General features: G+C 50.2%; 2 protein-coding genes across 2 annotated transcripts; both read left to right on the forward strand.

Moving 5' to 3' along the window:
• Positions 1-374: 374 nt before the first annotated feature.
• Positions 375-2,930, forward strand: LOC102108791 (homeobox protein HMX1). The gene is made up of 2 exons (XM_005517870.2): positions 375-651; positions 2,270-2,930. Exons 1-2 carry the CDS (start codon positions 390-392, stop codon positions 2,839-2,841), a joined length of 834 nt encoding a protein of 277 aa, XP_005517927.2. The 5' UTR covers positions 375-389; the 3' UTR covers positions 2,842-2,930.
• A 9,358-nt stretch (positions 2,931-12,288) lies between these two features.
• Positions 12,289-15,202, forward strand: LOC102108617 (homeobox protein HMX2-like). The gene is made up of 2 exons (XM_088056653.1): positions 12,289-12,792; positions 13,697-15,202. The coding sequence occupies exons 1-2, from the start codon at positions 12,582-12,584 to the stop codon at positions 14,269-14,271; spliced, it is 786 nt and encodes a 261-aa protein (XP_087912779.1). The 5' UTR covers positions 12,289-12,581; the 3' UTR covers positions 14,272-15,202.
• The last annotated feature ends 5,753 nt before the right edge of the window (positions 15,203-20,955 follow it).

Below are 20,955 nucleotides of genomic sequence, written 5' to 3' on the forward strand. Positions count from 1 at the left end.
CCGTTTCCCCCGCGCAGATCCCATTCGGCGCGGCGCTCCGCCCACCGCAGGATCCCCCGCTCCTGCCCGCCGCTTAACTCGCATGACATTTTTATTTCGTTATTAGCGTTTTCGCGCAGAATCTGGCGCCTCCGATGGGTTGTCGGGCTGCCTTTTTTTTTTTTTCCTTCCCCGTTCCCTTCCCCTCCTCCCCCTCCCCCCTCCCCTCCTAGCTTGCAGGAAATGATGGCAAACCGCGATCTGAAATGATTACTCCGGAAAAAAACGCTTTTATACCAGGAGAGCATCCACGGGGCTAGGCAGAGGCGAGAGGCGGCCGCGGGGCAGCGGGGAGCCGAGGACCCAGCCGCCGGCGGAGCCGGGACCCCCTCCCGCAGTTCTCTCCGACGATGCCGGACGAAGCCACGGAAAACTCCGGCTCCACCTCCGCCCGCGTCTCGTCCTTCTTCATCGAGGACCTGCTGGGCACCGAGGGCACGGCAGGCGGCGGGGCGCGGCGGGCGGCGGCGGCGGGCGGCGGGCGCGGGGGTCCGCGCTGCGGGCCGCCCCCCCCGCTGCGCATCGGCGCCCCGGGCTGCCCCCTCCGCGACGCCGCCGTCGGCTGGTACCGCCGGGCACACGCCGCCTTCCTGGGGTGCGCCAGCCCCGACAGTAAGTCTCCTTTCCCCACCCTTCACCGCCGGGCCCGGCCGGGGCCGGGGCTGGGGCTGGGGGTGTTCCTGCTCCCCCCGGGCTGGGGGGGTCCGGGTCCCGCCGCGGCCCCCCGGAGCAGGCCGGAGGGGGATGCACGGAGTGCCCCCGCAGCCCCCGCCCTGCCTCCCCGTTTTCGGCCGCTCGGGGAAAATCTCCGGAAATGCTCCCTATGTGTCAGGCACCTGGAGCCTCCGCCCCGCCGCCCAAAGTGTAAACAGGGATTCTTGGCTTGCTTGGGGATTTTTTTTTCTTTCCCTTTCTACCCCCTCCCCCCATCTCTTTTTCTTTCTCTATTTTCCCTCTCCTTTTATTTTGTTTTAATTTTTTTTTAAGAGGCAGGTCTGGCTCTTTTCTTTCTTTTTTATTTTATTTTTTTTTTGACTCCCCATCAAACTGGGACCACCGTCCCCAGTGGAGAGTTTGGGAAGCCGGGGGAGCAGCTGGGCTCGGTTCCGGCCGCCCCTTCCTGCACAGGCAGCCCCGCGCGGCCTCTCGCTGCAGGGATCCCGATGGAGAGGGTGCTGGAGCAGAAGCCGGGGTTCGGGGCAGAAATTAACATATGATAGAGTAAATGGGCTCCCATCAGCGGTTATTTTGTATCTACTGGTAGAACAAACATTGTGCCTCGGCGCATCTCTGTGACCTTATACGAGCCTGCAGAGATCTCACGACTGCTCAATAAGGAAAAGAAGCGTGATTTGTAACCCAAATACTTTCTTTTTACAGTATTGGGTTTATTAGTATTTGTAATTTCTCTCAAAACTACATATAGAAACAGCAAAGTAGTCCAGAAACAACTGAGCTTTTTTCCCTTTTTTTTTCTTTTTTTATATTTCTGCTTTCCCTCTATTCTATAAAGAGTAGGAAATATTTTTTCCCCTTTAAAATTGTAATTGGAATACACAGTGTTGGCGACTCCATGGAGATACGCCCAGATACTGGAATAGTTTTCCCCACCCATAACCTTTCTGAAGTCCAGAATAATGTGAGTTATTGGGTGTTTTTGACCCTCTTTATATACACACGGAGGCACTATTACGATTACCCCTCTGATACAACATATTACTCACAAATGTACTTTTAAGTATGTATGTGTGCATTCGTGTATAAACACAGACGTGTGTATATAAATAAGAGGTCACACGTATTCCCGTGTGTACATACATATATAAAAATTACATACGTACTTCTGTGCATATGCACGGGTGTGTGTACATACACGGGTGCGTTTTATGGTTTGAAATCAGCCCGTGTGTGTTATACACGTACACAAGAGTGCGTTTATGTATGCACACATATGTAGATCCACGAGCACGTCCGTAGAGCAGTATATTTATGTATATAAAATACGATGCTTGTGTTCCCATGTAAGCATGTGTATGTATACCCACGGAAATACTTGGGACTTTATCGCAGGGGGCAGAGGAGCGGCGGGAGCCTTTGCCCGGGCCCCTCGCTCCCCGGCCCTGCTCTCCCCGCAGCCGCGTTGTTTTCCCCTGGCGGTGAGCGGGGCGGGGGCGCTGCGGATGCCCCCGTTCCCTCGATCCCCGCAGCAGCCCTGTGCCTCTCTTTGCAGCCAGCGACCGGGACTCGCCCGAGCTGCCCGAAGAGCCGGCGGAGCGGGCTGGCAGCGGGCGGGCGGCGGCGAGAGGCCCGGCGGGCGGGCGGCCGGGGCCCGGCGGCCGAGAGGAGGAGGAGGAGCGCGGCGAGGAGCCGGGGGAGCCGGAGCAGCGCGCCGCCGGCCGCAAGAAGAAGACGCGCACGGTGTTCAGCCGCAGCCAGGTGTTCCAGCTGGAGTCCACCTTCGATGTGAAGCGCTACCTGAGCAGCTCCGAGCGGGCCGGGCTGGCCGCCTCGCTGCACCTCACCGAGACCCAGGTGAAGATCTGGTTCCAGAACCGCCGCAACAAGTGGAAGCGGCAGCTGGCCGCAGACCTGGAAGCGGCCAACCTCTCCCACGCCGCCCAAAGGATAGTGCGGGTCCCCATTTTGTACCACGAGAACTCGCCGGCGAGCGCCTTGGGCTTCACCCTGCCCCACATGTCGCCCCCCTTGGTGGGCTTCTCCAGCGGCGTCAGCTACCCCCTGGGCACCTTCCCCGCCGCCTCCCTCCCTTTCCTAAGGTCGCAGATGACAGGACTCGTCTGAGCGCCCACCTCCGTCGGGACCGCGGCCCCCTCGCCCCCTCCCTCGACTTCCAGCTCCACCCCCCTTCCTCCACGGACTTTTTATTTTCAACTTACACGTTTCTTGATTTTCTGCTTTTTGATTTTTTTTTTTTTTTTAAACGTGCAATAGACTTACTCTCGGGGTTAACTCGGAGCGACGTGCGGCAACCCGGAGGTAGCCGAAAGGACTTGAAAGACCCCAGCCATGCATCGGGATCAGGTCGGCGGGGCTTCCACCGCCGCGCATCCAAAGAAAATCCAGCCCCGTGGCAGCGGCAAACCCCTCACCGCCGCCCCTGCCCCGGGGTGACACAGACCGGCGTTTTCCGGGGGACAACAGGCTCCCCCGGCCCTTCCTCCTGCAAGCCGCAGAGGTGCCGAGCGTGACACGAATGTACGGGAACAGCCGGCGCTTTCCGGCAGCGCCGCCCCCACCCCACGGGCGGCCAAACCTCGGGACCCCCGCCGCGGCCAGGAGACCTTCCCCGGGACCTCTGGTGGCCCGGGCCAGCGCTCCTACCGGGGGAACCTTTAGGCGTCCCCGCTGCCCCAGCGGCTTTCCGTGCAGAGCGGGGAATCCTGCTGATCCCGGCCTCCAGCAGCTTCTCCAGGGCCCTTTGTTTTAGCCTCTTAATCCGTACATATCCCCCTCCCATCGTTACTCTCATTTCCATACTACCGATACCCAAGCATGTGCCGGTGCCCCCTGGTCCTTCTCGATGCAGAAGTTTTGATTTGAAACAACTTGAAGGCAAATTGTTGGAAAGAATTCGCCCTGCTGAAATCCGAGCTGTGAGGATTTGGTTTCTTTGTTTTCGTTTTATTTCCCTGGCAAGTTATCGGCTAAAATACACGGTTTTATATATACACATATATATGTAACTCTACACACTGTATTTTACAAGTGGATTTGCCACTTTTTTTTTGGTCTCCTGAAGAGGTTGAGGAAAGCGCACCTCGACTTGTCCATCTCTTACTGGATCGGTTTGTGTAATTGATTAATAATTCACTGGCAATTAAAAAGGAAGGAAAGAAAAATAATCAGACGGGAACAGACTGGGGAGCTGTACGGCTGGTTATGCAAGCGAACCTGTAACGTGATATTATATGAAGTATTATGCATGCCAAGTTATTGTTTTTCTTTAATAACTGTTTTGTTTTCCTCCTCCTTACCCGCTCCTAAAATGAATTTCTGGACTATTATAATTTTTAAAAGTTTTAATTTCTTTTTCCAAATATTAAGGGGGAAATGATCTTATAAAACTCGGCCTTAGTGGAAAGTCAAGCTTTGATCGTACGTTCTAGGGCGTAATCAGCTGCAATTGAACCAACCAGCTCGGAGCACTCGGTGTCCCTGCAGGGAAGGCCAGGTCCTGGATCTATAGGGGAATGTGCATGCGGACCTGTCTCTTGTGAAGGAAGGGCGATCTAATTCTTACTCTTTCTTATGCTTTTCATTACAATTGGAGCAATCTTTTTCTGGTTATGAAGTCGATCAGCGAGATGTGGTGGAGCTTTGATACAAAACCTGAGAAGAAGGGTCAGGGGTGGATTATAACCTCAACAAAATTTTGGGCTTTCTCCCTATTTTTTTTATTTTCCTTTTTTTCCCTCCTTTATTTTTATTTTTATTTTTTAATTTGTTTTTTTATTCCCCTCTGATTTGACCTGAAATATGGCTCTCGTAGCCAGCCTGTGCACTTGAAGTCAGGACGTTGCAAGCCTCAAAACCAGTCGAGAATTGCATGTATATGTATATATACATACATACGTATGTATATATATATATGTATATATATATATATATGTACTGATAGGTTCCTGAGAAAAGTATTAAATTGCCGGGATACTGGTTTCGACATAAGCCCGTTTCTGGAAGCTGTAGTCTTTTGAAGTTTTGTTTTTTTTTTATTTTTATTTTCTCCTCTCCTTTGGTGTTGTTGTGTTTTTTTTATTTTTATTTTTTTCAATTGCTGTTGATCTCCCTCTGAAATCTCCGGAGATATTCGATTGCCATTTTTTTTTGCCATATCCGTCAAACACCAGAATACGAGATGAAAACTTTTAAAGCCTGGTCCCCGAGCGGTGTGAGAAGGACCGGGAAGAGGCGAAGCTGGGGATGTCGGTGCCCCGGACGGGACTCGGTGGCCGCGGGGAAAGCGGCTGGGCTGGACTTCATCCTTTTTGTGCCACAGGAGGTGACTTGGGGCGATGTTTCTTCCTCACGGCGCAAGCACTTGATTTTGGTGCCGCTCAAAGCCTGGCTGCCCATGGAAGAGAGCGGCTAGAGCGTTTTTCCCGTCATATCCAGATCCCCAGATCTCCCAGTGTTACCTACTGGAGTAAAATCCTGACTCACTACAGTCATATCAGAGTAGATTGTAATCCAACAAGAGATTCAACACGCCTGCCACTCTCCACATGCCTTTTCTTTGGAGTAACATATGAGATTATTATACTTCTGATTCTACTAAATATTCTTTCCTTGAAGTTAAGGAACTGGCAGGGCTAAATGATCAATCGGATTTTTAAAATGTGTTTTGACATTGGTATGTTTGTTTTTTAAAGATGTGCTGATTATATCAATAAACAGATTTTTTTTCATACACTGTATTTGTAACTTATGATTATGGTAAAATATTAAAAGGTGCAAAACTTGAAATCATCTAAGAAAAAGTGCTTACTATGCCTTATTCTGAACATGCAGAAAATTATTTATAGTGGCTTATTAAAAGTATGTGCTGAAAGTAGGAGCATATACACCTCAGGTTTCTTTACCTCGTAGCTTTTGTAATGATACTTTTCCCTGTATCTGTTGGGAAGAAATTTCTGCAGGATGCAGAGAAACACCTAGCACGAGATGCAGTCCCTTAGGTATGTGCATTGACTATTTCCAAATAGGTAACCCCCCCAGACTCGAATACCCAAACCCATCCCTCAATTCAGGACAGCAAATTCCTCAGTTTTCTTCCTTGTGTGTATTTCTTATTAAGCAAGTAAAAAAGGTAAGAGTCACACGCTTTGTGCTGCTCCTGCAAACAGAAAGCTCTAAGAACAATGTTGATGGACTGTAAAGCTCAAAGTACTTTTGCAAAGGCTGTTTATGACATATAGAGACATACGTTGCTGCTTTATAGATCAAAGCAACCTCAGAATAGCTTTAAAATAAATCCAGTTATACTACAGCTGTAATATTATTATGCAGCATAAATCCTTGTCTGTTGACATTTATTTAATGAATGTTGCTACAACAGCTTAGCTAGATGGCACTCCAGAGGCGAGGCAAAGGAGAACCTTGCCAGATTACTCACAAAGACAACTTGTGTTTATTGGACGCTAATAAAAATAATCAGTGAAAAGATTTTTTTTAAGCAAAGCAAACGACAATCAAAATAGAGCCTGAACTGCCCTTTTGAAATAAATTCCTGGTGTAGCTGCAGTAAGACGTTATTATTAATTACATTTTAAATGAAAATGGTCGATATGCTGGAAAGCACCTTGTTAAATGGCTACTTTGCAAATGGTACATTGCTCACCGGTTTAAGATGGCCCATAACTTTTCTCGTAGGCACGAGTCTGAAATATTCATGCAAATCAATACTTGATAAATCTCATAGGTGCGTGCTGGCTCCACTGTTCAACAATATATTTGGATCGATTCTTTTTTTTTTTTTTTTTTTTTTTTTCTTTTCCACTGCATTATCTTGGAATAGTCTGTCTGTGTCCCCTGCCAATGTGCCCCGCGCTCACCATCGATCGGAGAGAGACTCGCTGCAGACTCCAGCGGACGCGCGGTGTTTAGTGCTGTCAGCCTCAGATCCAGGCAATATTCCTACATTTCTCTTCCCATTCCAAAAGAATGTAACTGTATGGGTGAATGTAAATGTGGATGCCTTAATGCTTCCTTTAACTATCTTAAATTTCTCAACGTTTCTTACAATTTAATTTTTATGTAGTGAGATACATGAAGGTCTATTCAAAAAGATATAAATGAAAATTTAGATGTGTCCCTAAAATTTAAAGTATTCCTTTCCTTTCCTTTCCTTTCCTTTCCTTTCCTTTCCTTTCCTTTCCTTTCCTTTCCTTTCCTTTCCTTTCCTTTCCTTTCCTTTCCTTTCCTTTCCTTTCCTTTCCTTTCCTTTCCTTTCCTTTCCTTTCCTTTCCTTTCCTTTCCTTTCCTTTCCTTTCCTCTCCTCTCCTCTCCTCTCCTCTCCTCTCCTCTCCTCTCCTCTCCTCTCCTCTCCTCCTCTCCTCTCCTCTCCTCTCCTCTCCTCTCCTCTCCTCTCCTCTCCTCTCCTCTCCTCTCCTCTCCTCTCCTCTCCTCTCCTCTCCTCTCCTCTCCTCTCCTCTCCTCTCCTCTCCTCTCCTCTCCTCTCCTCTCCTCTCCTCTCCTCTCCTCTCCTCTCCTCTCCTCTCCTCTCCTTTCCTTTCCTTTCCTTTTCCTTTCCTTTCCTTTCCTTTCCTTTCCTTTCCTTTCCTTTCCTTTCCTTTCCTTTCCTTTCCTTTCCTTTCCTTTCCTTTCCTTTCCTTTCCTTTCCTTTCCTTTCCTTTCCTTTCCTTTCCTTTCCTTTCCTTTCCTTTCCTTTCCCCTTCCCCTTTCCTTTCCCCTTCCCCTTCCCCTTCCCCTTCCCCTTCCCCTTCCCCTTCCCCTTCCCCTTCCCCTTCCCCTTCCCCTTCCCCTTCCCCTTCCCCTTCCCCTTCCCCTTCCCCTTCCCCTTCCCCTTCCCCTTCCCTTCCCCTTCCCCTTCCCCTTCCCCTTCCCCTTCCCCTTCCCCTTCCCCCCCTTCCCCTTCCCTCTTTACCAATTCCACTCTATAAAGCAGTTGGATATTATTAGATTTATTCGGAATTCCCCTCCAAATTTTTCCTCAGCTATCAAGTGCAATGTCTGGAAAAAGGCGATTTAGCAGAGGACTCTGAGCTGACCAGAACAGAAACTGGATACAGAAAGAGAATTTCGAAAAGGGATGCTCTGTCCCGGGGCACAGCATGGCCCAGTCCGCCTGTGCCCCGACACGTCTTGGGCCGGAGCAGTCCTCTGAGAGTGCCCAGCTCCCCGGAAAAGCCTGTTGCTCCCTGAGTCTCGTAGCTGCCTTCCTGGGGAAGTCCTGACACAGCTGCTTTCCCTCTAGTGATACCGTTTTCTCTGCTCTCCCTCCCTCGCTGCCTCCCCGGCATGCTCGGCGCAGGATGTCCCGAACCCTGCCTGCTGCAGGGGGGCAGCAGTGGAGCCCTGCCGGGGTGATGGGAGACCACAACAGCAGCCCGCAATTCATGGCCAGCCCCTGCTGAACCGCTAAAGCGAGCTTTATTTAGGGACCAGCAGCGCCAAAGTGCCCAAACCCGCCTAATGATTTTAATGAGCTTTTCGGACAGCGCTTCTGTTCAAGACCCACTCGCCAGGGCTGTGTCCCGGGAGAGCATCGGAGATGGTTTAGAGAGCGCTGCGAGGTGCCGCTGTGTCCGCAATCGCCAGAGCCTTACTTACAAGGGGATCTGAAATCCAGGAAGGCACTTTTTCCTTCGAGTACCTCGGGGGATAAACCAAGCTCGATTCCGAAACCAAGAAAAACCAGACTCTTTGGCGTTTCTGTACCATCTAATCAGATTTCATTTCCATCAGGTTTAGAGTAAGAGACTTTTTGTGCTCTGAGCTAAAATGGAAATATAGATATGTTTGACGAGTGATTTCTGGTAAAAAGCTTTCCCAGGTGAAAGGTTTCCACTCTGCACGATGTTAGCTTCTACTACAGGATTATGTTATTAAAAGGAAAAGGCTGGCTCTTCGTGTCCTGCCACTGTGCCGTACCGGCCTCTGTGTCCTCACACGTCCCAGACAACGAGGTTCTTCACAAATAAAATGCAAATGAAGAGTGGGCTGAAAGAGTACCAGCGTCGGAAAATCTCTGCCTATTGCAGGAAAAGCTGTTGCTTGTAACCCGCAGCCCTTGGGAGCCCGGGGGGGAGCGGGGCGGTGAGGAGCGGTGCTGGAGCCGCGAGGTTTCTGCTCTCTGGCCTCTCTGAGCCAGACCCTCCTTGCTGGCCCTGATCCCCGCAGAACGCCAAGGCTGCGGCCAAAGTCTCTCCCGCCGCTCCTACACGAATCTGTTCCCGGGGCTGCTCCACGCGTCCCGGGAACCATTCACTGGAAAAAACTCCTGAATTTTGGGAAAGACTCTCGGCCCTCCGCCCGCTCGGACACTGTTCCCCTCATTAACTCTGGGTCAAGTGCGGGGCGGGGGCTCGGATTGTGTTGCTGGGGGTCTGCAGCGGGCCCGGGGGGTTCTGCTGCCTCCCCCCACGGCAGCCCCGCTCCCTCCATGGGAGAACTCTTGGCAGGTGGCTCTTCGGGTTGTGCAGGACACGCTCTACCTGTTGGTCTTTACTTTTCCCTGAAGGTAAGAGTGACCTAGCAGAGGGCATGGGGAGCCCGGTTTGGAACTGTCTTGTAGAACTCGCTGCAGGGGAACCCCGGACCCCTCCCGCACCTTCCTGTGGTCAGTGAATTGATTCCAACTTATCCCAGGGGCTGAAGAGATCCAGCTCTGTAGCGTGCTCCCTCTGCACGAAGTTTGTAGGGGAAAACAAAAACAAAAACGACAAAAAAAACTAAACCAACCAACCAAACAAACAAACAAAAAAAATAGAAACAAAAAGAAAACCAAACCCAAAACCAAAACAACAAAAAACAACCTAAACAAAACAAACAAACAACTCCCCCAAAAAACCCCAAAACCACAAGAAACCGAAACAACTCCGGTTTTTTAAAGTGCCCACATGGGGCTGGGAAAGGATGACAGACCTTTCCCAGCAGGGTGTTACCGGACCACTTCTCCCAGGGCTGGGCTTGGACAGCTCGGGGAGTGGAGGGGGCTGCGGTTGAAAAAAGATTGTGTGGTAAAACTTGAGTCTCCTTCTTCACTTTCCTTCTTATTTCTGTCTTTTTCAACTTTCACTTTTTCTTCCAAGAAAATGTCTTCTAGGAAAATACACTGACTCAAGGCATTCGCTTTTGAGGACAGATTTTTTTTTTTTTGGAACTAGAAGGGAAATGGTTTGCAGCAAGAACAGATGTGAGCACATGGGACGTGCCTCACTCACAGACAGAACGAAGGGAGGCCGAGACAGGAGTGCAAAGAGTGACCCGACCTGGCATCCAAGTCTCCCATGCTCCTAATTTTACCATCTCAGACAAAATTTCTTAATTTGCTTAACGTCTTCTTTGCTTAATGCTTCTTCCCATCTCTTACATGAGTCCTTCCCTTGGTCCTTCCCTCTCTTTCTTTTAAATAGATATTTTGCGCTGATAAAACCCCCAGTCCATATAGGAGACTGCAAGACAAATGCAAGAAGTTCGGGTATTTGGACAATAATAGTGTTGATGGAAGATGGGTGTATTTCTTTTTCGGCTGGTGGATACTGTGCAACTCTCCAGCAGAAGGCTGCATTAAAATTTGAGTGCATTCATAAAGTGAAAAAAAAAATCATGAAAAAGAGCTAAAACCCGCTCTCTCGAGTACCAGTACATTAAATATTAATGCATCCCAAAGCCTTAAGATGCCCCTGATTTTAGCTCATGGAATCTCTAGAATCACGATATTTAAAAGTCTGTCAGCAGTTCTATTGTCAACTCCTTTTCAGGGACTTCTCGCTTTCCCTCAGCAGTTTTCGTGGTGGAAACCTCGAGACTCGAACTAAAAGCCCTCTTAAAAGCCGGTTGGAAGCATTTCCCTGCTTTACGCGGGGTCGCAGAGAGGGAGAGGTTTCCCTGTGATGCACAACGGATGGCGGCTCTAAAATCGCTGGACGTCCTGCCTCGACTAGTGCAAACGGGCTTTAAAACGCCGCAGTGCCGGGAGGTGTGGGAAGCAAAAGTTCTCAAGATAGTACAGAAACACATCGGTCCTTCCCCAAGTTCCACAGCCAGGTGAACACTTCCCCATCTCCCAAAGGCACATCTCGGAGACCCACCCCATACACCCCACAGTCGGCCAGCACTTTCTCATTCGGAAGTTACAGAAGAGCTCTGCTGACCCGCGGGGAGGACCAGGGGATGGTGAGGGGTGGGGGGAATGTGTGGAAGTTATGTGTGGATTTTGGGGTGGTCTGACAGCACGGGGCTCTTTGGGAGGAAAAAAGGGTCCTTTTCTCCCCGGGGGAGCCATGTGTATTAAATCCGAGAATCTTCAGGTGAAGGGATCACAAGGAAGAGATTCAGGCTGTATGAACTTCTCTTCTAGAGCCTAACCCACTGCAGGACAGTGGCACAGACAATCTGCAGCAAATACCCTCTACAGACTGACTTCCTTCCTTCCTTCCTTCCTTCCTTCCTTCCTTCCTTCCTTCCTTCCTTCCTTCCTTCCTTCCTTCCTTCCTTCCTTCCTTCCTTCCTTCCTTCCTTCCTTCCTTCCTTCCTTCCTTCCTTCCTGCCTGCCTTCCTGCCTGCCTTCCTGCCTGCCTTCCTGCCTTCCTTCCTCCCTCCCTTCCTCCCTCCCTTCCTCCCTCCCTTCCTCCCTCCCTTCCTCCCTCCCTTCCTCCCTCCCCTCCTCCCTTCCTTCCTCCCTCCCTTCCTCCCTTCCTTCCTTCCTTCCTTCCTTCCTTCCTTCCTTCCTTCCTTCCTTCCTTCCTTCCTTCCTTCCTTTCTTCCTTCCTTCCGCCACTTCCTTCCGGCACTTCCTTCCTTTTGCCACTTCCATCCTTCCTTCCTTCCTTCCTCCCTTCCTTCCCTCCTTCCTTCCTTCCTTCCTCCCTTCCTTCCTTCCTTCCTTCCTTCCTTCCTTCCTTCCTTCCTTCCTTCCTTCCGCCACTTCCTTCCGCCACTTCCTTCCGCCACTTCCTTCCTTCCTTCCGCCACTTCCTTCCTTCCTTCCTTCCGCCACTTCCTCCCTACCCTCCTCCCTTCCTTCCTCCCTCCCTCCCTCCCTCCCTTCCTTCCTTCCTTCCTTCCTTCCTTCCTTCCTTCCTTCCTTCCTTCCTTCCTTCCTTCCTTCCTTCCTTCCTTCCTTCCTTCCTTCCTTCCTTCCTTCCTTCCTTCCTGCCTTCCTTCCTGCCTTCCTGCCTTCCTGCCTTCCTGCCTTCCTGCCTTCCTGCCTGCCTTCCTGCCTGCCTTCCTGCCTGCCTTCCTGCCTGCCTTCCTGCCTTCCTGCCTTCCTTCCTGCTTGCCTTCCTGCCTCCCTCCTTTCGGGACACCTGGGCGTGCTCCCGGCCCCTCCCTTCCTCCCCGCTTCTCTCCAGTCCCTGCTCCCTTTCCTTCTCCCTCTCCTCTCTGCAGCTTTCCCTCCCCTGCACCGCTCCCCCCGTCCTCAGTCCTTTGGCTCCCTCTAGCTCCATCCCCTCCCTCCGTCACCCCGACCCCTCCTACGCGGACCCATCCTTCCCTCCGCCCCGGCTGCGGCTGCCGCCCTCCCGCCGCCGCCGCCAGTCCTGCGGCTCGGCTCGGCTCCGTGCGGCTCGGCCCGGACACGCTCGGCCCGGACACACTCGATTCGGACACGCTCGGTTCGGACACGCTCGGTTCGGACACGCTCAGTTCGGACACGCTCGGTTCGGACACGCTCGGCTCGGACACGCTCGGCTCCGTGCGGCTCGGCCCGGACACGCTCGGCTCGGACACGCTCGGCTCGGACACGCTCGGTTCGGACACGCTCGGCTCGGACACGCTCGGTTCGGACACGCTCGGTTCGGACACGCTCGGTTCGGACACGCTCGGCTCACCGCACCATGGTGCAGCTCGGGGGCGGCCGCCGAGCCCCTCCGGGCCCGGCCGCGCCGCCAGCTTTCAGCATCGACAGCATCCTGCAGCCCGGCCCCCGCCGCCCGGCCAGGGAGCAGGGCAGAGCCCGCTGCGCCCTGCTGGAGGAAGAGGAAGAGGAGGAAGAGGAAGGCGAGGGGCCTGAGAAGCGAGACACCAGTAAAGGCTCCAGCGGCTCGGGTACGGAGCCAGCAGCCGCCTCAGGCTATCCTGCACGTCGGGTCGCAGTCTGGACCCCACCCAGGCGGTACCGGAGCACCCCCAGCTCCGCCGGGCCGGGCCGGGCCCGCGCACACAGACACAGACACAGACACTGACACAGTGACATAGACAGACACACAGACACAGACACAGACACAGACACTGACACTGACACAGACACTGACACAGACACTGACACAGTGACATAGACAGACACACAGACACAGACACAGACACTGACACTGACACAGACACAGACACAGACACAGACACAGACACAGACACAGACACAAACACAGACACAGACACTGACACAGACACAGACACAAACACAGACACAGACACAGACACAGACACAGACACTGACACAGACACTGACACAGACACAGACACAGACAAGCCCACACGAATACAGACACACACGAACAGTCACACACACACACACACGCAAATGCAGACACGCACACACAGACAGACAGGAGGACACACGCACACACAGACAGACAGGAGGACACGGGCACACGCATACACACACACACACACACGCAGGAGGAGGGGACGCTCCGCGGAGGGGATGCCGCACACGCACCAACCTGCTTCCAGGGTGTTGTTCCCCCCTGCCGGCCTCCTGGGGCTGTCTGTCCCCTACCCAGGAGCCTCACACTTTCCGGTCATACAGCTGGCAGAGGGATTTCCTTGGATTCTTATGGAAGCGCCTCACCCTTCTTCTCCCCTCTGGAGGGTGTGGGACCGCGGCCAGCCCTCGGCAGCCCCCTCCCCATCCCGTCCCCCACCCTCTCCCTGCGCTCCGCCGGGCAGTGCGTGCATGCGGGGCGGGGGCGCGGGTTGCGGCGGGGACTGATGCTGTGCTTTGCCCTTGCAGGCAGCGAGTCCGGCCGGCTTCGGGCAGAAGGGACGAACCACGGCCTCCGCCCCGAGGGGGGCGATGCGGGGTCCCCGCTCCCCACGGAGGGGCTGCACGGTCCCCCGCCGCGAGAGGCCGGGGGTTCTGGCGCCGAGAACGGCAGATCATCGGCGTCGGGCGGCAGGAAGAAGACGCGGACCATCTTCTCCAAGAGCCAGGTGTTCCAGCTGGAGTCCACCTTCGATGTGAAGCGCTACCTGAGCAGCTCCGAGCGGGCCGGGCTGGCCGCCGCGCTGCACCTCACCGAGACCCAGGTGAAGATCTGGTTCCAGAACCGCCGCAACAAGCTCAAGAGACAAATGTCATCCGAGCCCGAGGGCCAGGGGCCCGGGCCGGCCGAGCCCCCCGGGGAGCCTCAGCCCCCCACTGCCGCCTCGGCTCTCTCCTTCCCGTCCCTCTACAAGGACAGCCCTCTGCTCAGTCGCTGCTTGCTGCCGCTGCCTTTTCCCCTGCTCTGCCCGGGCAGCGCCATCCCCTACCTCTGCCTCCCCGGGCCGGGCAAACACTTCAGCCTGGTGGACGGGGACGTATAGCCTCTCCCCTGGCCCCCGACCTTCCCTTGCTGGGGGCCGCCCCGAGTTTATTTATGACTCTGCTGTGCCAGTGGAGTGTCTGTCTTGGCCAGAGCCGCCACCCGGCCCACGGAGGGGCAGCCCGGGCTCCCACCACGAGTGTTCTTGGGCTGCCGACAAATTACTAAATCTCGGAAAGGCGCTGCCAACCCGCTCTCCCTCTTGCAGCGCTTTTTCTCTGGTCGGAACGGAGGAGATAACACGGAGCCACCTAAGAAACCGGGATGAGCTCTGCCTTCCTCCTTTCCAAATTGTCCCGTTCCGGTGTTACAGGAGGGCCGACGTTGTGCCTCAGTCCGTGGGGACTGTGTCCCCGCTTCTGTCCCAAGCGCCGGGGCGGTCGCTTTGCCGTGAACCGAGTCACGTTTCATCCAGATTGGTAATGGTGAAGGCCGCTCTGTGCTTCTTTATCTCAAGCTCTCCACCTCTAATGTCCCTCAGAGTAGCTTCTCCCCATCTTTTACATTATCAAAATGTAGACGCCTTTCCTCAGATCTGGTTCTTAAACTGTGACTTTCCTGCTTTTTTCCCCTTCGGAAGAAACTCCCCAAGATCTCTCTTACACGTTTTGTGCTAACTGGTTCTCAGACAGATCCTCGTGTGATGTTTTTACAGAACAAGACAAGCTGTCTCTTCTGCTAATCCCGCCCCCCGAAAACTCGTGGGATGGTTTTACCTGCTATCCTAGGGTAAAGAAGTGGGGTTTTAAAATTTTTTATATCTATCTACACATAAATTTACAAACGCTTTGGTCGTCCTTTGGTTTCTAAGTTCACACGCTTTATATCCCAAAATTGGAAATAAACCTTTTCAGAAAGTTGGAACTCTCCCTCCTTTTCAATTGTCACTGCTGGGTAGATAGTAAAGATATTTCCTGGAGTGCATCGATGGTTTTTATTTTACAAATAAAGAGCACAATTAAAAAACTAAAACACAATCGTGGCATTACGGAATTCATCCTTAGCACGCGCCAATGGCAACTCATCGATTTTCCCAGTGGGGAGACAAACACGATATTTGTTTCGGCTAGATAAGATGGGGTTTTCTTTCTCCTTCGCACTCTTCCGTTTGTCTTTCCGTGGGCAATCGATGCAGATGCGCGGGGATCCCGGTGCAGGCGAATCCCCGCGGCTTGGGGCGGCTGCCGGGGCCCTATCCCAGCCGGGTCTCCATCCCAGCCGGGGCTCTATCTCAGCCGGGGCCCTATCCCAGCCGGGGCCCTATCCCAGCTGGGGCCCTATCCCAGCCGGGGCTCCATCCCAGCCGGGGCTCCATCTCAGCCGGGGCCCTATCCCAGCCGGGGCTCCATCCCAGCCGGGGCTCCATCTCAGCCGGGGCCCCATCCCAGCCGGGGCGAATCCCAGCCGGGGCCCTATCCCAGCCGGGGCTCCATCCCAGCCGGGGCTCCATCCCAGCCGGGGCTCCATCCCAGCCGGGGCTCTATCCCAGCCGGGGCTCCATCCCAGCCGGGGCTCCATCCCAGCCGGGGCTCTATCCCAGCCGGGGCTCCATCCCAGCCGGGGCTCTATCCCAGCCGGGGCTCTATCCCAGCCGGGGCTCTATCTCAGCCGGGGCTCTATCTCAGCCGGGGCTCTATCCCAGCCGGGCGGCCGCGGGCATCCTGCAGCCGAGGCCGGCTCCATCCCAACTCGGGGAAACTCTTTCCTCGGCTGTCTGAAGTTTTCTCGCAGCTGCGGTGATCTAGGAGTGTTGTTTGACCTCTCCTCTCGCTCTTTAATCCGTTTCGAATCAGTGTCAAGTGGCAAGAGGTGTTTCACAGGGTCCCCTTGATCTGGAAAAAAAAATCAAAAAGAACCTCGGGGCTGAGGGTGGTGTAAGCAAGCAGACGGGCTTAAGGGGACCTGCCGGGAGCACTTCATAGCTCAGGTTTCCCCAAACTGGCACCCCGGGGAAGGTGCAGACGATGAACTTACAGTCTGGACCGCAGGACTCACGCTTCTTTTCTCAACTGAATTTATAATGATAGTTAAAGAATTAAAATCCTCTGAGTCTGAGAGTTGCTCCGTGGCTAAAAACCACATTTCTCAGAGTGATGATCCTATTTGTCTGTATTTCATAACTGATGATCTGTATCAGAACTTTCCTTTGGCTGTTAATTCTAATATCTTCCATGTCTATACCCTCTTACTTGACTACTGCCACCAGGTTATTTAATACCAATAGAAGCAAATCCACCTTTTTCTAAATTTTTCTAAATCTCTACCACTGGAAGTTTAATCAGATGCAAAAGCTGTGCACGAGGGTCTCTTTCTTTAGTTCTTTAACATGGAACTAAACTTTATTTAAAGACACTGTCCTTCCACATGATTGCAGCCTCGGATGTCTTCGTGGTGAAAAATAACCACATAAGAAATCGTTATTCTGCAATTAATCTACTTTTCACTGCAGTTAGTTATCAAATAATTTTCAGTCTTCTCCCTGTTTTATTATTTTTCCTTTCAAATTGTTGCTGGAGTTACAGAAACAGCTGAAGGAAAATACAAACCAATAAAACAGGGAGAGGTTCGTTTTTTTCAATAGAAACAATGGGAAGAATAGTTCTGCAGGCAGGAGTGGTGAGCACACGCTTAGGTTTCACAGCTTGCTGCTGCCAGACCCCAAATCTACGATCGTTAGGAGTTAATGAACAACGAACGCCAGAAACACCCGTGTAGCTATGAGGGGGTAAATAACTTCCCCAAAAGATTCGTTTCCCATCAAGGTAAAAGTGGTGGTTCTGAGGTTATTGGCCCAAAGTATTATCCAAAGTGCTGCTACACAGGGTAACACGGGCAGCGGCAAGGGGGAATTCTCTGAAGAAAACCAAGTTCAGGATGCATCGGCATTCCCAGCCAAGCAATCAATGCTGATCACACTGAATATTACTGACATTTCTTTTACAGCTCGAAACAATTGTGTTCACAAGTATTGATTGCTCCTTATTACAACGGGAGATTGCTACAAGTCACTGTATGGCTAACCTTTTGTTGTGAGACTTCAAGGAATGAAACAGACCACAGCAGAACTAAACAAGAAAACAGGCAAACAAACCCCAAACCACCCCCCAAACCAACCAATCAACCAAAAAACTCCAAACCTCAACCCAAAAAAAAAAAAAATACCCAAACCCCACAAACCCTCAAATCCTAAAAAACTCTGTCAGAGTCATCAAGCAGTTTGAGAAAAAAAGAAAAAAATCCAAACCAACCACCAAACCAAACCAAACCGAACCAAACCAAACCAAATAACCAATCCCAATGCCAAACAGTGCTAAAGCTGATTAGCTGCAGGAACTGAGATTTAAAAACATGCTGTAAAGGTGTGATTCAATGAAAAGAGATAGTGCAACTGCTTGAGAAGTATGTGGAAGACACAGTGTTCTTCCAGATTATCTATCAAAAGCTCATATAAAATGATTGGGTTTTTTTAATGATTATTAGAATAACTAGAAGCCCTGCCTGTGCTGGGAGATCCTGTGTTAGGCATGGCACATACGTACTAACAGGCTCCCTTGGAATTCTCTATAAACTGAATTGGAAAGAAAGATATGGGTAAGACTTCACACCTGAATCTTCAAAAAAAAAGATGGTAATTAAATATGACATTTATTATCAGGAAAATTTATTTAAAAAGCATTTGGATACATACACTAATGCACTGTATACATACACAAATGCATTGCTCATTGAAAGAGTCCAATAAAAGGGCTTAAAAAATCTGCTCAATCTCTCTCTCCTCCACCTATTCATAAAAACCCCACAAGGCTCATTCTAAGCACAGCAGCTCCAGAAAACTTAATTTTCATATCACCTGTTATGCTGTAAAGTTCCCCAAGTTTAGGATTATCAATCACACTACTTTTCTTGTATGAAAGTGTGCTGAGAATTAGAAAATTCAGTTCTTTCTGCTGGAGAGTTAGCTGTCTCACTTCCCTGCTCTGTTGGAAGGTTTTGGAAAACTCCCCTAGGGCAGGTTTCCCCCTGGAGTCTCCTAATCAGGAGGCTGGACCAGGCACTTGGTTTCATTTTGTTTTGTTCTGCTTTGTAGCTCTCAAATTGTCACATACATATACACCTTGATGGGCCAGCCCAAGGACACTGTGCCAGCCTTGTCAACCCCCTGCTGCTTAGATTTCTGCTCCTGACCAGGCTGGGGCTCACCTGCACGAGGTGAGGGAAAGTGTGCTACAGACTACAGAGAGAAGAGTTACTCAGCACAGCTCTATGGCCTTACTAGGTGTTGATCTAGAATATGAAAACTTTCCTGCTTCTTCTCCCCTTTCCATGCATTTGGGTTTGCTGTGGGTTTTTGTGGGGTTTTTTTTTTGTTTCTAACTTGAAATGATAACTTGTATTTTCTTCCTTTTATAAGGGAAGGATTGAACTTATTACACATTTTATATGTTTGTATGCCAAAGAAGGGCTTCATCTGCTTAGAGGAAGGCTTGCAGTGTTACCCCAAAAAGTAGTAATACTTCATGTTCTGCAGGAAAGTCACCAATGATTGATACTAGAGGAATTAGATGAAGAAACAGGAGTCTTAGCTTTATTTCCCAGGGGAGACTCATTTGTATCAAGGCAAGATTAATAAAACTTAAGGAAGATAAGAATTCATTACAGAATCTCAGAAGAAGAAGAACATGCATGATCCAATATCATAATGAAGAAGAAATAATTTTGGAGAGGCACACAGTAAAAATGATCACTCTGCATCTTCTGTGCAGTGGAGGTCTAACTGCACAATTTTTTGGAAAGCCAGTAGTTTGTTTCCTTTTGCTATTCACATGAATATATGCAGTAGGCTCCTTTTGCATTGGGCTTGGCCTGATTCTGCTTTCCCTTACAAACACATGGTGAGAAGGCAAGGATAAGACCTCTAGAAAAAGTCTGACTCAGAATTTGTCAGATTGAGTCCTTAAGTTCTTTTCCTTTCTGAAGAATCTGAAGTTATGATATCCTCATAGCTGCAATGTGAAATAGCAACCATATTGAAGAAATAAGTTATGGATTTACTGCAGAGGCTTGGAAATGCCTGAAACTAAATGTGTATTTAGATTTGTCTCAACACTGATGTTGAACATGCTCTTGCATCCTGAGATGTGGTTGTCAACCACCTCATCTGTCACTTTAAAATAGAGATCATATAAATAGCTTAAAATAAAAACCTGTAAAATGTTTATTACTAAAAATAGGGTCCATCAAAGAGCATAATTTAAGGAATATTTATCTTTTGTCCCATTCTGTGTTGAAGTGCTTTTTTAATTTAAGGAAGTGCTCTGTTCCTAAAAGGAGAAAGCCTTTTATTTCAAAGAATTTAACTCTAGAGAAAAACAGTGAGTTCTGGAATGAGAAATAGTGATTGCAATGTAATCAGTGCACAGAGGGGACAATCATATCTGCCTCTTCTCTGCTCTCCACAAATCAATTACACTGGTGCAGGAATTTATATAAAATCCAATGGAGACCAGAAAACATTACCAGACATTCTAGAAAAAAAACAAAACAACAAACCTAAAGGAATGTCCAGTGTGAACACAACACAACATTCCCAGCTGTGTCATCAAAATCAAGGTATTTAGCACAATAATCAACTGAGAATATACAAGCAGAGAAAGTCTGCAAGATCAGAAAATCTGCAGTTAATTAGAAGGAGCAGGAGAGGAAGACATGGACATGCCTGAAGGTGGCTCTAGGGAGGGCAGAAGCACAGCAGCAGACAAGAGATTTTCAAGCAAAATTTTGTTGTACTCAGCTGTGAGACTTTTAGGCCTTGGTGGGAAATGGAGGCTGCTTTTATGAGCAGCTGTGTGGTCAGAGTAACACGAGGTGTATCTGGAGTCAACACGCCAGTAAACCAGTTACAAATCATGAGCCTACCAGGACAATTGGATACTGGGCCATAGCAGAAGTGATGGGGGACTTTGAGGACAAGTGTAGTGGCAGAACACTGTGTAAAACCTCATTCTACAGAACCACCTTTGAATTTTGGTTCCTCAGTCTGCTGCAGTCATGTGTGTCCTTTGGGACAGTGATTTCTGAGCTGTTCTGGTCGGAGCAGAGGCCACCCTAGCCTGCTCAAAGGTTTTTCATCAGTTTGTGAATTGTTACACAGAAAGAAGTGACACCTTATTAAACAACAGATCCTCTCCCATATTTTTGATTTTTTTTATTACCTTCACACTCAGATTTAGAGATCAGAAGTATAACCTTTATAGAGGATGCATCAAATGAGAAATCATCTGGGGAAGCTCTTTTTCACGGCTGTCTTCTATTTTGAATTAAATTATTGAACCAGCTCTTTTTAAGTGGGGATGTCATTTAATAGTTTATAAAGATCAACACTTGATTCAATCTGGATTAGCTTTTATCCTGGCTGTTCTCCCCAAATCTGCCAGATCCAGCTCCTCATTTCTTTTAACGACCAGCTATAGAGCAGCTACAAGAACCTCAGTTCTGCCTGTAGATTTTATCTGAGAACACTGAAAGTTTTATTTGTAACCACTAATGAGAAAAGCAAAGTTACACACAGAGCCAACATGAATGTGAGATTGGTGTGAATTTTTAGTTCTTTCTAAACATCACAAACAAAAACACTTTACTAAAAATTGTCCCTATATGCAGTTATTATGTCTTTCTAACTCCTGAC

The sequence above is a fragment of the Pseudopodoces humilis genome, chromosome 6, assembly GCF_049639895.1.
Source record: "Pseudopodoces humilis isolate 2021_Gansu_Grassland_sample_001 chromosome 6, ASM4963989v1, whole genome shotgun sequence".
Taxonomy (NCBI): domain Eukaryota; kingdom Metazoa; phylum Chordata; class Aves; order Passeriformes; family Paridae; genus Pseudopodoces; species Pseudopodoces humilis.

Coding starts and splice junctions, on each gene's coding strand:
- LOC102108791 (XM_005517870.2), top strand. CDS start 390: ATGCCGGACGAAGCCACGGAAAACTCCGGCTCCACCTCCGCCCGCGTC. Junction 652..2,269: donor GGGGTGCGCCAGCCCCGACA/GTAAGTCTCCTT, acceptor CTCTCTTTGCAG/CCAGCGACCGGGACTCGCCC.
- LOC102108617 (XM_088056653.1), top strand. CDS start 12,582: ATGGTGCAGCTCGGGGGCGGCCGCCGAGCCCCTCCGGGCCCGGCCGCG. Junction 12,793..13,696: donor TAAAGGCTCCAGCGGCTCGG/GTACGGAGCCAG, acceptor TTGCCCTTGCAG/GCAGCGAGTCCGGCCGGCTT.